The sequence below is a fragment of the Oxyura jamaicensis genome, chromosome 8 (genome assembly GCF_011077185.1).
Source record: "Oxyura jamaicensis isolate SHBP4307 breed ruddy duck chromosome 8, BPBGC_Ojam_1.0, whole genome shotgun sequence".
In the NCBI taxonomy this organism is placed as follows: domain Eukaryota; kingdom Metazoa; phylum Chordata; class Aves; order Anseriformes; family Anatidae; genus Oxyura; species Oxyura jamaicensis.
Window position 1 is genome coordinate 1,381,990 of NC_048900.1, and position 14,091 is coordinate 1,396,080.

At 39.1% G+C, this 14,091-nt stretch overlaps 1 protein-coding gene across 9 annotated transcripts in view; it reads right to left on the bottom strand.

Annotated features, from left to right (window-relative positions):
* Positions 1-34: 34 nt before the first annotated feature.
* The window catches only part of ABCA4 (ATP binding cassette subfamily A member 4), a 78,485-nt gene continuing 64,428 nt past the window's right edge, over positions 35-14,091 (bottom strand). For 8 of the 9 annotated variants that reach the window (XM_035333873.1, XM_035333872.1, XM_035333870.1 and 5 more), the window contains 15 exons: positions 13,697-13,866; positions 12,727-12,904; positions 11,208-11,323; positions 10,113-10,260; positions 9,040-9,163; positions 7,897-8,026; positions 6,954-7,074; positions 6,016-6,078; positions 5,796-5,902; positions 4,711-4,852; positions 3,996-4,130; positions 2,629-2,732; positions 2,451-2,543; positions 1,860-2,109; positions 35-1,295 (listed from right to left, as the gene is read on the bottom strand). In XM_035333873.1, the coding sequence (XP_035189764.1) occupies positions 1,173-1,295; positions 1,860-2,109; positions 2,451-2,543; positions 2,629-2,732; positions 3,996-4,130; positions 4,711-4,852; positions 5,796-5,902; positions 6,016-6,078; positions 6,954-7,074; positions 7,897-8,026; positions 9,040-9,163; positions 10,113-10,260; positions 11,208-11,323; positions 12,727-12,904; positions 13,697-13,866 (2,004 nt within the window). In that variant the 3' untranslated portion in view covers positions 35-1,172. Of the gene's footprint in view, positions 1,296-1,859; positions 2,110-2,450; positions 2,544-2,628; positions 2,733-3,995; positions 4,131-4,710; positions 4,853-5,136; positions 5,361-5,795; positions 5,903-6,015; positions 6,079-6,953; positions 7,075-7,896; positions 8,027-9,039; positions 9,164-10,112; positions 10,261-11,207; positions 11,324-12,726; positions 12,905-13,696; positions 13,867-14,091 lie in introns of those variants that run through there. The other variant, XM_035333879.1, reaches the window with a different exon arrangement.

The following is a 14,091-nucleotide window of genomic DNA, read 5'->3' on the forward strand; positions in this document are numbered from 1 at the left end:
TGTTTCAGAATATGAAGAGAATGCATAGATACTGTTTTGTTTTATGATTAATTTATTTATAATGGATGTATAGAAAGATTTGCAGCTATTTGTAAGGGTGAAATATGCAATAAATTCTAGCCTTTACATTGAATTCAGTTGAAATAATTACGGCGAAAGAGGAAGACTACAGCTGGTTGGCAAAGTTTCATAATATTTTGTAAAGCACAAAGCAAGAATGTACTTTCATTAAATAAGAAGATAAACTGAAGAAAAAAAAATAATAATAAAAAAAACATGACCCAAATTTTATTTCTGTATCACATCTTGGAGATTTCTTGGAAATGAAATGATTTCTTAGATAACTGAAGCAATACATCATTATGAATTTGTTTTAAGTACTGTTATTTTCCACTAGTTTAACTGTGAACCAGACAAAAGAGCTAAATGTCAAATGATTTCCCACCGAGTGCAGTGTGGAGTACAAGCTGGTGAAATTCTCCTGAACACGGACAAAACACATACCCTACTCACACTACACTCCCACTTGAGGTCCAGGTCACAGGAAAGAAGAAAAGTTTGATCTTGTTCAGTAACAAAGATGTTTTTCCAAGCCTCCATGATAAAACTGAACTTTGGGCCAATTTGCACATACTCTGTTTTCTTTAAACCCCAATTTGATATTCTGTTTCTATTTCTGAACTTGAAGATGAGTGGGTATGAAATAATTTTCATTAAGATGTTTTCTTTTAAGCAAATTCTTGCCTGGGTCTGAGATCTTAACGATTTCTTCTCATTTTTGCTGAGACAACTGTCTATTTCCATTGCCAAGAATGAAAAACAAGTTAAATGAGAAAAACCTATCAGCCTGAAAGGGCCAGATAGAGAAACTGGTTTTAATGCTCTTTACATGTCAACAAGGAGGAATGTGACTTCTCTTCTTGTATCTTAAATGAACTTTACGTTAGAAGATTTCGTTGTAGAACCAAGTATCAGCCTTTACTTCAACACTTTGAGCACGCGCTGTATGCACTGTTCCTGGTAGAGTAGCAGAAGTTTGCTGTTGCTAGGGAGTTGCGAGCACAGTTCTTGGAAAGGTATGAAAAATCAGGATAATACTGAGCCTAGGAGTCTTGTTTTACTTTTTACTGCTCTGGTATGGCACACTAAGTGCTAGTGACTGTAGGAATAGTCTATGCAACTGCTTGCTGATGCAAAGCAGGGGACACCTTCGCTTCTCGACTGGCTCCAGCTGCACGGGGATGCAAAGGAATTTCCTCATCCTCCATCTGCTGCTTAGCAAAGTTCACAAAAATCTGTGTGAGGAAAGCAGAAAATGTTATCACCTCATAACTGAGGTGAGTCTCTGTACATTGGCATCTCTGCAGGGAAGATACAGAAAAGGGAATCCAGAGATGTATTGAACTGAGACACTGGATTCCAGTATATTGCTCTGGCATAATAACCATAATGAGACATAAAAACATTTAACTAAATACCACATCCCTCTATCAGCATCTCTGACACAACATAGTCCAAATCTCTTACTTAAAATGAAATGGAAAGAAGTATTAGATCATTCCTAGCTCAAAAAGCCTCATTATGACTAGCTTACCTTGCTCCTGAAGGAATGGGTTGTGGGAACTCTAGCATCTGGGAAATGCTGTCTCACCAGCATTCAACTGGCACCTATTTACACAGGGAATTAGTTTCAGATTTCATACCTGATCCACCTTCCTTGATAAGGAGTCTGGGAAATTGTCTGAGAAGGAGATGTGAGAGAATTCTCTAAGCAGTTTGGTCCTTCAGTTGTTTGGACACCTCCTTCATTGCATCGCATAATAGGCTTTCTCATGGATGCTTTATTTTTTTTTACTCACCTGATCTAAAGTTGTTTGAGAGACAGAGTATTCTTCAATATGCAAGTTTTCCTTATTGGAGATTATTAATCGAAAAATCTTAGCCAGAGAGGACGAGCAAATCTGGTACTGCAGCATGTTGTAGTGTTTCTCTCTCTGTAAACTCCCTGGGAAGTTTATGCGTATGAATTGCTCAGCACGACTAGGATCTGGAGGCAGCCCTGCCTTTGGAGCTTTGATTTTCAGAGTGACAATGTAGCCATCTCCAAACCTGGGAAGCACATATGGGTTTGGGAATTGGATGAGGAGATCATTTCGTTATTCAGGGAAAAAAATCATTTTCAGCAGCTATGAAAGCAATAACAATATCTGAAAAATTATGCCTTAGATCTAGCTTTGTAGGAAGCTCTGTGTTTGTCCTGCAGAAGTGGCTTGTAGCATAGCGGAGTTGAAAACAAGGTCTGCCTAAATCATCTAGAATACCATAGAGTTACACCCAGAAATTGGTCTGTTCAAACAACAGCTCTTCAGATTGGTTTGCTGTATTAACAACAGTTCATGTCACATGTACTAAGTTTTCCCATAAAAACCACCATAATATATTCAACTTACTTGTATTTTAGCTGCTGAATTGTGCCCAGGCACTTGAAGGTACCTTTTACCATGATGGCTAGACGAGTACAGAGAGCTTCACATTCCTCCATACTTTCAGAACAGAGAAAATATATTTGAGATAAAAGCCAGCAGATGAACGTCAGCTTCTTGGGCATTCTGAATCCCAGCTCTATACCTGTGTGAAGTTAGAACCACAGCTCGTCCATCTCTGAGCACGCTGACAATAGAGTCCCACAGGAGGCGCCGGGAATGAGGGTCCATTCCAGTAGTTGGTTCATCCTGGAAGGGAAATGTTGAGACAGCCAGTTTAAGAAAAGCAGGTAAAAAAAAAATCATTTAAAAGTAAACCATTGGAATCAATCTGTTGCACGTTTGGGAATTAGCATATAGCTGATATAGCTACTCCCCTACTGAAATCTGTACCTTGAGAAAGCACAAATGCCTTGAGAAATATGTAAGTGAACGAATACTAAGCTTTCTTGGCACAAAGCTGTAAGGAAACAAATAAAAGAAATCATGCGTAAGAGTACAGTGCTGTCTGTGTAGGGCACAGCTACAGGGAAAGGAACACTGAATGTTCTAACAAAGGCATTCCACAGTCTGGAGGCTTAGCTATAAAAAATGTAAGCCTCGTGATACCCCATTAGCAAAACATTTAGGCCCTAAAATAAAAATAAAAGAAAAGAACGTGATGTAGTAGCAGCTGCATCAAACTGTGTCAAGTCTGGCTTTAAAAGGAACCTTCTTTCTTTCAGAAACAGGACATTTTGCAACCCAAGAAGCTTGTGAAGCCACCATGATTTAAACCAGCTGAAAATAAATAAATAAATAAAATATATTGTGAGAAAACATCATCTGGCTGCTTATTATGTTCAGGCAGAATACGTGTAAAGGCATATTAAATAGGTGAAGGAACTATTAAGCTATTAACTAGTGAGCAGTTATTAATGTTTCTCTATAGCCTATGGATTTAGGTGGTATAGTATAATCTAAATAAAGAATTTTTGTATCGATTGCATTTAAAATTACCCTTGAGATATGCAATTATCTGATAATTTATGTTAGTTGATGAGGACTGTGTTTCAGCATTTGTATAGTTTATTCAAAAAATTTATAGTTCATTCCAAAGATATTAAATGTTGCAAAAGGGCAACTCTGTTCTGCTGGAAAAAGCAGCAATGTATATGTCATAAGATCCGTTTTTTACATGACTGGTTCTACTCTGACAAGAAAAGGCGGACTGAAATCCAAATCCAAACATGGATTTAAATTCAGATTTGTCTAGGTTATAGATTTTATCTCAAGCCATTCTTTACTGAAGACCTTTCTTCCATAACTTAGGTTCCATTTGAAACAGAATCTCACAATGCATCCCAGTCTACCCCTGAAATGAAAGAACTCAAGTTTACACGGAAGTAGATGTAAGTTGAGGCAGAAAGGAGCTTGCAAGAACAATCATTAACATCCTTGTAGCTCTTTAGCATGTAGTTTTATGAAATGTCATATTGAGCTATCACAGAGCTATGCTACCATGACACTTACCAGCAAGATGAGTGGTGGGCAGCCTATGAGTGCAATGGCAGTGGAGAGCTTGCGCTTGTTGCCACCACTGTAGGTACCAGCCAGCTGGTCTGCGTACATGGGAAGTCCCAGCTTCTGGATGCCCCATTCTGCAACCTATGAGAAAGAACATCTTTTTCCTCACACGGCAGCTAATACACAGCAGACTGGATTGCTGATGCATCCCTCTTCTGGCAAACCCCTGGGTTTTGGCACATTTGTTTTAGTACTGGAGCAGTGGAGTCAAAAAAAATATATATATTATGATGATATGATGAGGGGGATTCTAATTCCTTGAAGCAAAGCTGTAACCCAGCCTTAGCTGTAGACTTCCTATTTGTGCAAGAATGTACATTATTTTGTTCTGCAATCTTCATGTTTTTTTTTTTTTTTTTTTTTTTTCCTCATAAACAACTTCAAATAAAATAACAAAACAGTAACCATACCAGTTCTGAGTCACAGCAGTTGCATCCTTAGCCTTCCAGAGCTGGCTCCACAGTTTTGCAAGTACCATTAATGCCTATGAACCTGGATTTGACTGTGCATTCTTGTACATTCTCCAAATAACAAGAACCACTCCGAGGACTTCAACGCAGAGAAAAGCAAGCCCACCTTGGAAACTTTGGACTTTGGCATGAGGTGAATCATCACAAACATTCACTGTAACTACATACAAGTCAAAAGTGAGATGCTTTACCCTCTTGATTTCCTCTGCTGGAACCCCTCGCAGGCGTGCATATAAATACAGATGTTCTCGTCCTGTGAGCAGGTCATCAAGGGCATCAAACTGAGGACAGTATCCCATGTTTTGATGGACACTAGAAATGTCAGTCAATATACTGGAGAAACAAAGAAAAAAATCTTACACCTGTAACACTAGATTTAAGATAGAAATGGACAGTTTGAATAAAATCTTTCTTTTCTGGGGCAACTTTTCTAAGAGGAAAATGAACTCTCCCCAGTACAAGAATCTACTAAAATGTTTGTACAGTGTAGCAAGTAATTCATTCTCATCTAAGCCAGCTAAGCTCTGGTTAAGAGTGCAAATCCACTTTCTGTGTAAGTATAGGCCAACTTAAAGAGAAGTTCTCAACACATTTTACTTTTTACAAATGGTGTTTATTTTGAGATTTAAAAATTAGGAAATTTCATCTCAGATTGTGGTCACTGGGAACAGACATGCAAGATATGAAGCTAACAATGTTTGCTGGTAGTAGCAATGGGAGAAGATGAGAGAAATACAGAATCACAGAATGACTGAGGTTGGAATGAACCTCTGGACATCGTCTTTGTCCATCCACCCTGCTCAAGCAAGGTCAAATGCTGCAGGTTGCCCAGAATCATGTCCTGGCCACAAAACAGCTGTTTATTCAAATCACATCAAAGAGTCAAACCCCCACTACACCTAAAGAACCAAGATGCACAACCTGGAACTGAATTTACATAAATATTGAATCACGATGTAGTGACGACTTGTTACGGCATTATGCCAGCCCTGTTTAAACAAAGCAGCTAAAACAGAGAAAAGTTCCAAAGCTCAAATCAAAATGCTCTCTTGGATATGTTATCTTATGTTTGGAAGCTCTCGCCATTAGATCTGATTGGCTAGTTGCACTGCTAGCATTAGTATAACTTACCCCCAGATTTTACAACACAGTGTTAAAGCTGTTAGTATGGTCTCTCTCAGTCCCATAAAACTGGAAGGGAGCTACTGGGTCATTGAGACTAGGAGTCTGTCATGGTAAATGAACTGTCACCGTTTTGTTTCTTTAAGGTACTTACCTATTGCCAGCCACTATAGCATCTCCAGATGTCACATCAGTATCTCCAGTCAGCATTTTGAATGTTGTTGTTTTGCCAGCACCATTGACTCCCAAAAGACCAAAGCACTGAATTATAAAGTGTGTCACATTTTTTAGTATTTCCAGCTTATAAATCAACAAGGGCATGCAATTTGAACTAATCCATGGAATGAGTTATCTAGTGCTGTTGAACAACCTACCTCTCCAGGACGGATGCCAACACAGAGCCTGTCCACTGCCGGCTTGTGCCTACCTGCATAAATCTAAAATGACAGAAAAAAATATATGTATTTCAGGACTTTTGCAGTAAAGAAAATTTTCTGATTTTTTTTTTTTTTTGGTTTAATGCTGTTGGAATGAGGCAACTTTAGAACCAAGACAAAAGTAAAAGACAAAATTTTGGAAAGAAAGAGTAAACATTCTACCAAGTCAGACATTTATTTACATTAAATACATTTGTAATAACCCCTAAAAATTCCAAGTTTCCTTCATGCACCCTTTTACTTCATATCTTTAGTGCTAAGCAGCAGACCTGATGCTTTGCTGGGGCAAAGTATCTCTGACATACCAAACAAATTGGAATGATACAGCAAGATCTGGAGAATGATACTCCAGTTCTCTATTCTTGAGATCCCAACAATGTGTGCAGCCTTTTTATTTTTGTAGCTCAGGCTTGCATGTATTCTGATAGCAACAATTATATGCCTTCACCGCCTTGAAATAAGATACATTAGCAATAACTATAGCCCTAAATGTGAAAGGAACTAAATGGTGAACTTGAGACTGAAATTCACCTATGGAAAAACAGCAATGCAGAAGAAAAGACTAGTATTAGAAATGGACAATCAATATATAATTCAAGTTGGATGATGTGAGGTAAAATACTTCAAGAAAAGGAGTGTGTGTGTGTGTTGGGGGAGGGAGGGGGGTTCAATATTCTTGCTGGATTTTCTGGTTTGTTTTCTAATAAAAGGAAATAGCCAAATAACATATAAATCCCTGACTTCTAAAACGTTCATTATTTTCCAAGGTACAAGCTTGATTTTGAAAACATTACCATCTGAATCCACTGTTGAAATACATTCTATGAGAATCAGCTTACACTGGGTTCATATATTTCATTCTTCTCAAATTGTACCTTGGTCAGTTCTTGTAATTCTAAGATATCTGTTTTTTTCCCTCCATTCATAATTCTTTTTCTTTCTTCTGCAACATCCTCATCTTCATCAATAACAGGTGATTTGGTAGTCTCAGCAAACCTGAAAAAAAAAACAGATGATTGAATGCAGAAACAGTGAGTTGCCCTGAGTGCAGTTACAATAGCAGTGTGAAACAACAGTTACTCGATTGCCAAAAGTGTGACTGGTGGAAGCAGAAAACTTGTGACATTGGCTGGAGCGTTCCTGCGGTTGGGAGAATCCCTGACCTTTGAAAGTTAAGCTCTAAATACTGAAAAGGGATTAAATTGCTTGCTCAAACGAGCATGATGTTGCCAGTCACTGATACGACAACCCGCCTCTAAGCAACAGCTTTCACTGTTTGGCAGCTCTTCAGTATCTACTGATAGATAACCTTCTACCTATCTTCTGAGCAGCCTTCCCAGTAAGGCAGTATTTTCAGAATTACCAACTAGTAGTCTTGTTGGCAATCTGCAACAGCAACGAACAGCCCACTCACAGCTGGAAGGCAGCTGCTTTCACTGAAACAGAGAGGTCTGTAAAGCAGAGAAGGGAAGTTTGAATAGAGCGCCCAGGCTGTGACTGTCCTATGCAATGGACTAGAATTCTAGTCTTGGCATATCAGGCTAGTACTTCGTGCCATTACTTAGGAAACTACAAGCTTTCCAAGTCATTTTATCATCTCACCGTTAGTGTCCTAAGCGTCCTAATTTACACTGAAGTCCTAGTTCAAGAAAACTAATTTCTTCAATAAGCTATATAAATATGTTCTTAAATCCCATGAAAACAATGCGGATAAAGAGACTAGCAACAAGTTAAGATGAAATCAGATAAGTAAATAGAATAAAGCTATAAAAGCTGCGATAAATTCAGAGAAAAGGAAAGAAAGAAAGAAAGACATACCATCTTGAGGAGAATAAACGGTGCTGCATAAGGAGATTCAGAATGAAGAATGCAACTCCTTGAACAGCCATGGCAACCAGGTTCTTTCCAACAAAGTCCCACTGAAAAGGATTGGAAACATGCTCCTCACCTATGGAGGGAGAGGGCACCAGAAAGCAAGATGAAATACTGCTGAAAAAAAGAGTGCACATCAGAGCAAAAGGTGTAAGCATAATGGTTTAGAATGAAAATCTTTATTTGATCATGACCAGGCAATGTCTGCCCTTTTCCAGTGCATTATAAATACAGATTCTTAAGAAACTTCACCCCAAGCTCAGCTGCTGCATGGGAGCAAAAATGAATATAAGCTCTCTGAATATGCTCTTATTTGGATTTCATAGCATTAAATTTGTATGGATTATACGAAAGACATTTTCTGGAAAAGAAAAGAGACGAAAAGAGACGAGACGAAAAGAGAGACGAGACGAAAAGAGACAAAAAGAGACGAAAAGAGACGAAAAGAAAAGAGACGAAAAGAAAAGAGACGAAAAGAAAAGAGACGAAAAGAGACGAAAAGAAAAGAGACGAAAAGAAAAGAGACGAAAAGAAAAGGAGACGAAAAGAAAAGGAGACGAAAAGAAAAGGAGACGAAAAGAAAAGGAGACGAAAAGAAAAGAAAAGAAAAGAAAAGAAAAGAAAAGAAAAGAAAAGAAAAGAAAAGAAAAGAAAAGAAAAGAAAAGAAAAAAGAAGTTTTGCTTTACCTCTATGCTTTCTTTTAACAAGAAGTTTGATAACAAAAACTGCCACATCCCAAGATCATGCCCCCATTAACATGAGGGCCACCAAAATATTCAAACAAAATGAAATTATATATCCTAGCTGTGATAATCTAGGGACTTAAGGACAACTGATCGAAAGACACCTCAGTCTGGCACTGAGCAAATAGTTTAATTTCCAATACAGACCACTGCTCAGGCCCTAAAGTTCTGGCAGCAGTGATTCCTTCAGGGAGGCTGAGCTTTTATACTCATTTACCTGATCATGTGAAAGGGGAGGAGTTCAGAAACAGACTCTAGTTTTCCAAAACAACCCTTTGAAACATCTCACCCAAGGTCAGACCAGGTAAAATTGATACACCTTGTTGGTTATTGGCTCTTACTTACCAAACCTGGCATAAACTTCACTCACAGCTTGGTTTATGGCCAAGTCAATGAGTCCACGGCCCAGGCAAAAGTGTGGGAAGACAATCAGCACATTTTTCAATGTTTTATTAAATTTTAGCAAAGTCTATAAGGAACAGAAAGAACATCATAAGCAGTTGAAACAAGACTTAAAACATAGCAAAATGAATGAAAAGTTATTTTTCATGTCAGAGAAACTGGACGTTCTATGTTTATCTGCAGCATGGCAGGATGCTGGCATACACTGCACCATCAAGGTGCTTGTGAAAAATTGTCACTGAGAAGAGAAATTAATAGTTGTAATGAAATATTTGTCTATGTAGCAGAGGCAACATGCCGTTCTGGTGTCAGCTATTGCAAACAAGAACTGTGAGCAAGAAGTAAGAGTGGTACTTTTCTATCGTAATAGCTTTATTTATAGCTGGAATATTTCCATGATCAGGGCTGTCATAATTTTGAAAACTACCAGTGCCTGGGCATAACTACACAGCAGACTTTGGTGAAAGGTGGAGATACCCAATGCATTGTAACTACCTGCAACAATCTAGCTGCACCACCACTGAATCCAGAGAAGGACAGTTATCTCTCTGGAGACACAATGTCTGCAATGGAGACATATTGTCAAAAGTAACAATACTGGCCTGTTGTCCCACAGACATTAAGTATTGTAAAGTTGGCCCTTGAAACCATGACTCCAGTTGAATCAGTATCTGTTTTTCCTTCCCACCAAAGAACAATGATTTTATCAGCACAGGGTGTCGTAAAACATACTATTGGTAATGATAGGTAATTGGCTGGCAGTCAGCTATGTCATTCCTCATGTACGTGGATGGTTGGTAGCCCAAGATACCAACAGCAGCCAAGATACCAAACCCTGAGGTTTGCTTCCATGGTTTACTCTGCTCACCTGTCCCTGCAGTAACAGAGCAAGTTCTCCACTCGCTTATTTACTGCCAGAATAATGGCAAGATAGAGAAAGACAGTTAGAGATGGCTATGCTTGGACATCCTTTTAACAGCTTTTTAAAACCAGGTCACAACAAAAACATTACTTACTGGGTTATTTTCAAATAGCTCCAGGATGAATGTAACGGCACTGCTGTTGATCCCCACAAAGAGATTAATACAAGACAATGCAACATAAGCAGTGCTAGGGACGCTGAAGAAAGAAGAAGCAGGGTACATCATGGGAATTACTGCCCATCTGCATGTAAAATATAGAAATATTATGATATAAATTAAAGATAGTCTGTCCAGAAAACATCTGTGGCCTCTTAGATTTTATTTGTGATATACATAGGATGATACAAAAACCTTTATTTCTTTTTTAACTCCAGAGTTAAAGAAGTTTTTTTTTTTTTTTTCTAGATTTTTTTCTCTAAATTAACTCCCACTACAAAGCTAGTAGGAATATTCTTTTATATATAAAGACATATGATAACTAATTAAATGAGAGGAAGTGAATTCCAGTCCTCCTTATAAAAGGCTATTTTGCCAACACAAATGTTCATTTGAAGAAAAAAAAATATTTGCTGAAGACTCAATTCTCTTTGCCCTTGGGTAAAACACTGCATGATATTTTAGTGTTGGCTGTCAATGAGGCAAATAAATGACCATTAAAATCCTACACAGTGTGCATATCATAAAGGAATGAGATGACGTATTAGATTTACGTGTCAAGGTAAATTAGACGATGTATTAGATATATGTGCAGCGGGAGGGCTGCAGGGGTGGCCTCTGTGAGAAGAGTCCAGGAGCTGCCCCACGTTAGAGAAGAGACAGTTCCAGCCAGCTCCAAAAGGGACTCAACACTGGCCAAAGCCAAGCCAAAGAGTGACACTGGTTGTGCCTCTGTGAGAATGTATTTAAGAAAAATCTTCTGTGCAGTAGCAGGTGGGAGTGAGGAGTGATAAAATTTCAACATTCAATGGTGAAAATTTCTGTGAAGTAGTGACAAAATCTTTACAGCATGTGGCTGGACAAAGAGTGTAACCAACCTGAATTAGGAACAGAATACAGCTCTAACCTGCATTGTACCAACTTAGTTTTATTCTTTGAAGCTGGATTTCACTAAGCACCAAGCTCAACAATGTGAAATAATTTCATGTGAAATACAGGCCTCCACGTGCAGGAATAATCCTGAACACTCACCCATACAGAAGCAGCAAAGCAACAAGCACGGGGAGGTTAGTTGGAGAAGTGTATGCTTTCTTCTTGAATCCAGCAAATATAACCACAACCAGTCCAGCACTCACTGCATAATTCACCTGCCACATCACAAGGTGAAGATCAGTGTGTAAGACCAGAGAAGGGCTGCAAACCTATCTAGATCCTAAACAATACTCCCAAAGGATTTTGTACTGAGGAACACAAATTTATGAGCTAGACTCAAGGTTTTGACTCAATGGATTTCTGGCAGCATTTGATATTTTTCTGAGGCGTCTTTTATCGGACTGTTCATTAAAATTATAACATATTGTTGTTTCTTAGGTTATGGCTTGGAACTGACTGTTTCATGGTCCTGCTGGCAGGTTGCCCACAGGAAGAGGCAGTGAGTATACAAGGAAATGCAGTTTTTGGTGATACAAAGGTTATGTATAGGAAGGAAAGAGCTAGTTATCTGAGCCACATTACTGGAAGGAGGCCAAAGTGAATAACGCTTGGCCGCTGCTCTATTCAGTTTCTCTGTTCAGCATTAGTAGTGCAGGTCCACTGCAATGCACAGAGCTCCTCATGCAGAGCGGCATTTCACAGAACTGCTAACCCCAGTTAATACCTTTGCACCATGCTGTCAAGGGCCATGGCCAAGCAGAATTCCTGGCAGTGAAGCAGTGAAGCTGATGGGAGGCTGCTGTGACCAGCAGGGTACAGGAACTCAGAGATCTGATTCTTTTCCCTTATTTAATATATTAATGTTTTGCTTTACCTTCTCATGAAAAAGCACCTTCTGAAACACCCAACGTTTGGGGCTTTTAAATTTTTTTATTTTTTATTTTTATTGTTTTTTCTACTCCATGTTCATGCTTTTCTTATCAAACAAGCCCTTGAGCCGGCATAACCACAAAACAAGATCCTTGCTGTGCTTTAACAAGGCAAATAATTTGTTTCTTCGTGACAGAATGGCCTGAAGAGTAATGAGAGGATAGCTGAGCCTTGTCTAAGCAAGCTTGGACCTGTGCTCTAAATCCTTTTGGCATAACACAGTGAACATGATTAAGTGGGCTAAACGAATAGACACCCTGGAGATCTTTTTCTGGCCTCCAGCTATTGTTTCAGCAGCCCATGAACCTCCCACTTAGCTATTTTGAATATCTTGACACTCGTTAAGTTTCTTGTTGAGGACAGGGTCACAGATGGTTGTAACTAGCTTCAGGCAGCAGTGCTCTCCCCTGCTACGGCAGGTTTTACTTGATTACACATTCAGTTTTAAGGACTGGAAATCCTCAGATTACGACCCTCCCATTAGTTCAATGCTGTGCACCTGACAATTTCTACATCTGACATTACTTAGGAGAGGTCAGATTCTTAGCACAAACTCTGAGAAAGAACTTCAAGAAATGAGTACTTTGCAGTGCTCAGAATCACCTTCACTCAATTCACTGATCAGTCTCCAGTTAACGCAAACCCAGCAATAATTGCTGGCTATGAAATCAGACCAGAAGTTACTCACTATGTCCCACATGAAGTTAGTTAGCCAGTAGATAGCAGGGCTCACACCACTGACAAACTGGAGATGTTTGGCTTTCGTCACACGTTCTTGAATCAGGTATAAAACAAAACTGGCTGGGATAAAGGACATGGCAAAAATCACACAGATGGCAACAAGAGCATCCACTGAAGTGGTCAGCCTGCAACAAAGCACAAGAAGAGACTGTGAGCAAGGGAATGGATGCAACACAGCACTACATTAGCATTTAGGAAAGCTGGTAAAAATGTTAAGATCTAAAAGTAGCAAGGTTATTTTGAAGTAGAAGACTTTTCCAATTTCAAAATGTGCTTGTGTATCTTGCTATATCACACTGGACAACTGGACAGCAGCTAACAAATGGGGCTGTTTATGGCACCATTCAGTTCTTTTTTTTTTTTTTTTTTTTTTTCCTATTTTCCTTTCCTTTTTAATAATTTCCTTCATTCTCTGGAACAGTTCATCTCCTATCTCAGTTTGACAGCCTTTTCTGGATGGTGTGTCGCAAAGTAGACATTAAGGCACACCAGCAGAAATAGTCTGGGAGCTGGGAGAAAAGGTACTCAAAAAGGCAAGTTGCAAAGTGAGATGAAGCACAGGTCTTGACTCTGTGCTAAGGCAAAAGCTTCCAGTTTCACTGACTTCTAAACTTAATAGAAGACATGAGTGGGAAGCCATGTCTTCTTATGAGTGTCTTTTTCAAGAAGTTATGGCTTTGAAGTTCAGGAATACATCAACCCTACTACATGCCATTGAAAATCTACCTGTATGCTGTCCTTGGCACCAGGACAGAGGTTTTTGACTATTGCCTACTTGTAGTTACTTAGGAACAATTTCTGATGCCTTTTTTGATTATGATCTGTGTATTTTTTTAAATATTTTCATATACCACTGGACGTGGTAAACTGCCAGGAGAGGGTAGGTAAAGTCAGTGGCAAAACACAGGCAGACTTACACAGTGACCTCAGAGAGTTGCTCCTTAGTGAGGTTCAGAGGATGGTTTACAACAGTGATCCCATACTCCTCAGGAGCTTGTCCAGTCCGCAGGTTAGCTCTAAGGATTGCATTGTTGGCTACATTTAGGAAACTAACCATAGCATGCCAGCCTTTATTGTTAAACCACACCTAAAAGAGTCAGAAAGCATAGATTCATTTAAAAAGCTTTCACTAATAACCCTGAGCTGCAGGAGAAAACTTGGCTGCCTTTTACCCACTTTGGTGGGCATTGTCAACAGGAAAGAATCCAGCACCAAGAATTTGTAAGCACAGTCCAGCAGGAGGAGCTCACATACTGTGCTTTAAAGGGGTGGGCAGCCATTGTAAAGGAATTTTGAAGACATTTTAAAATTT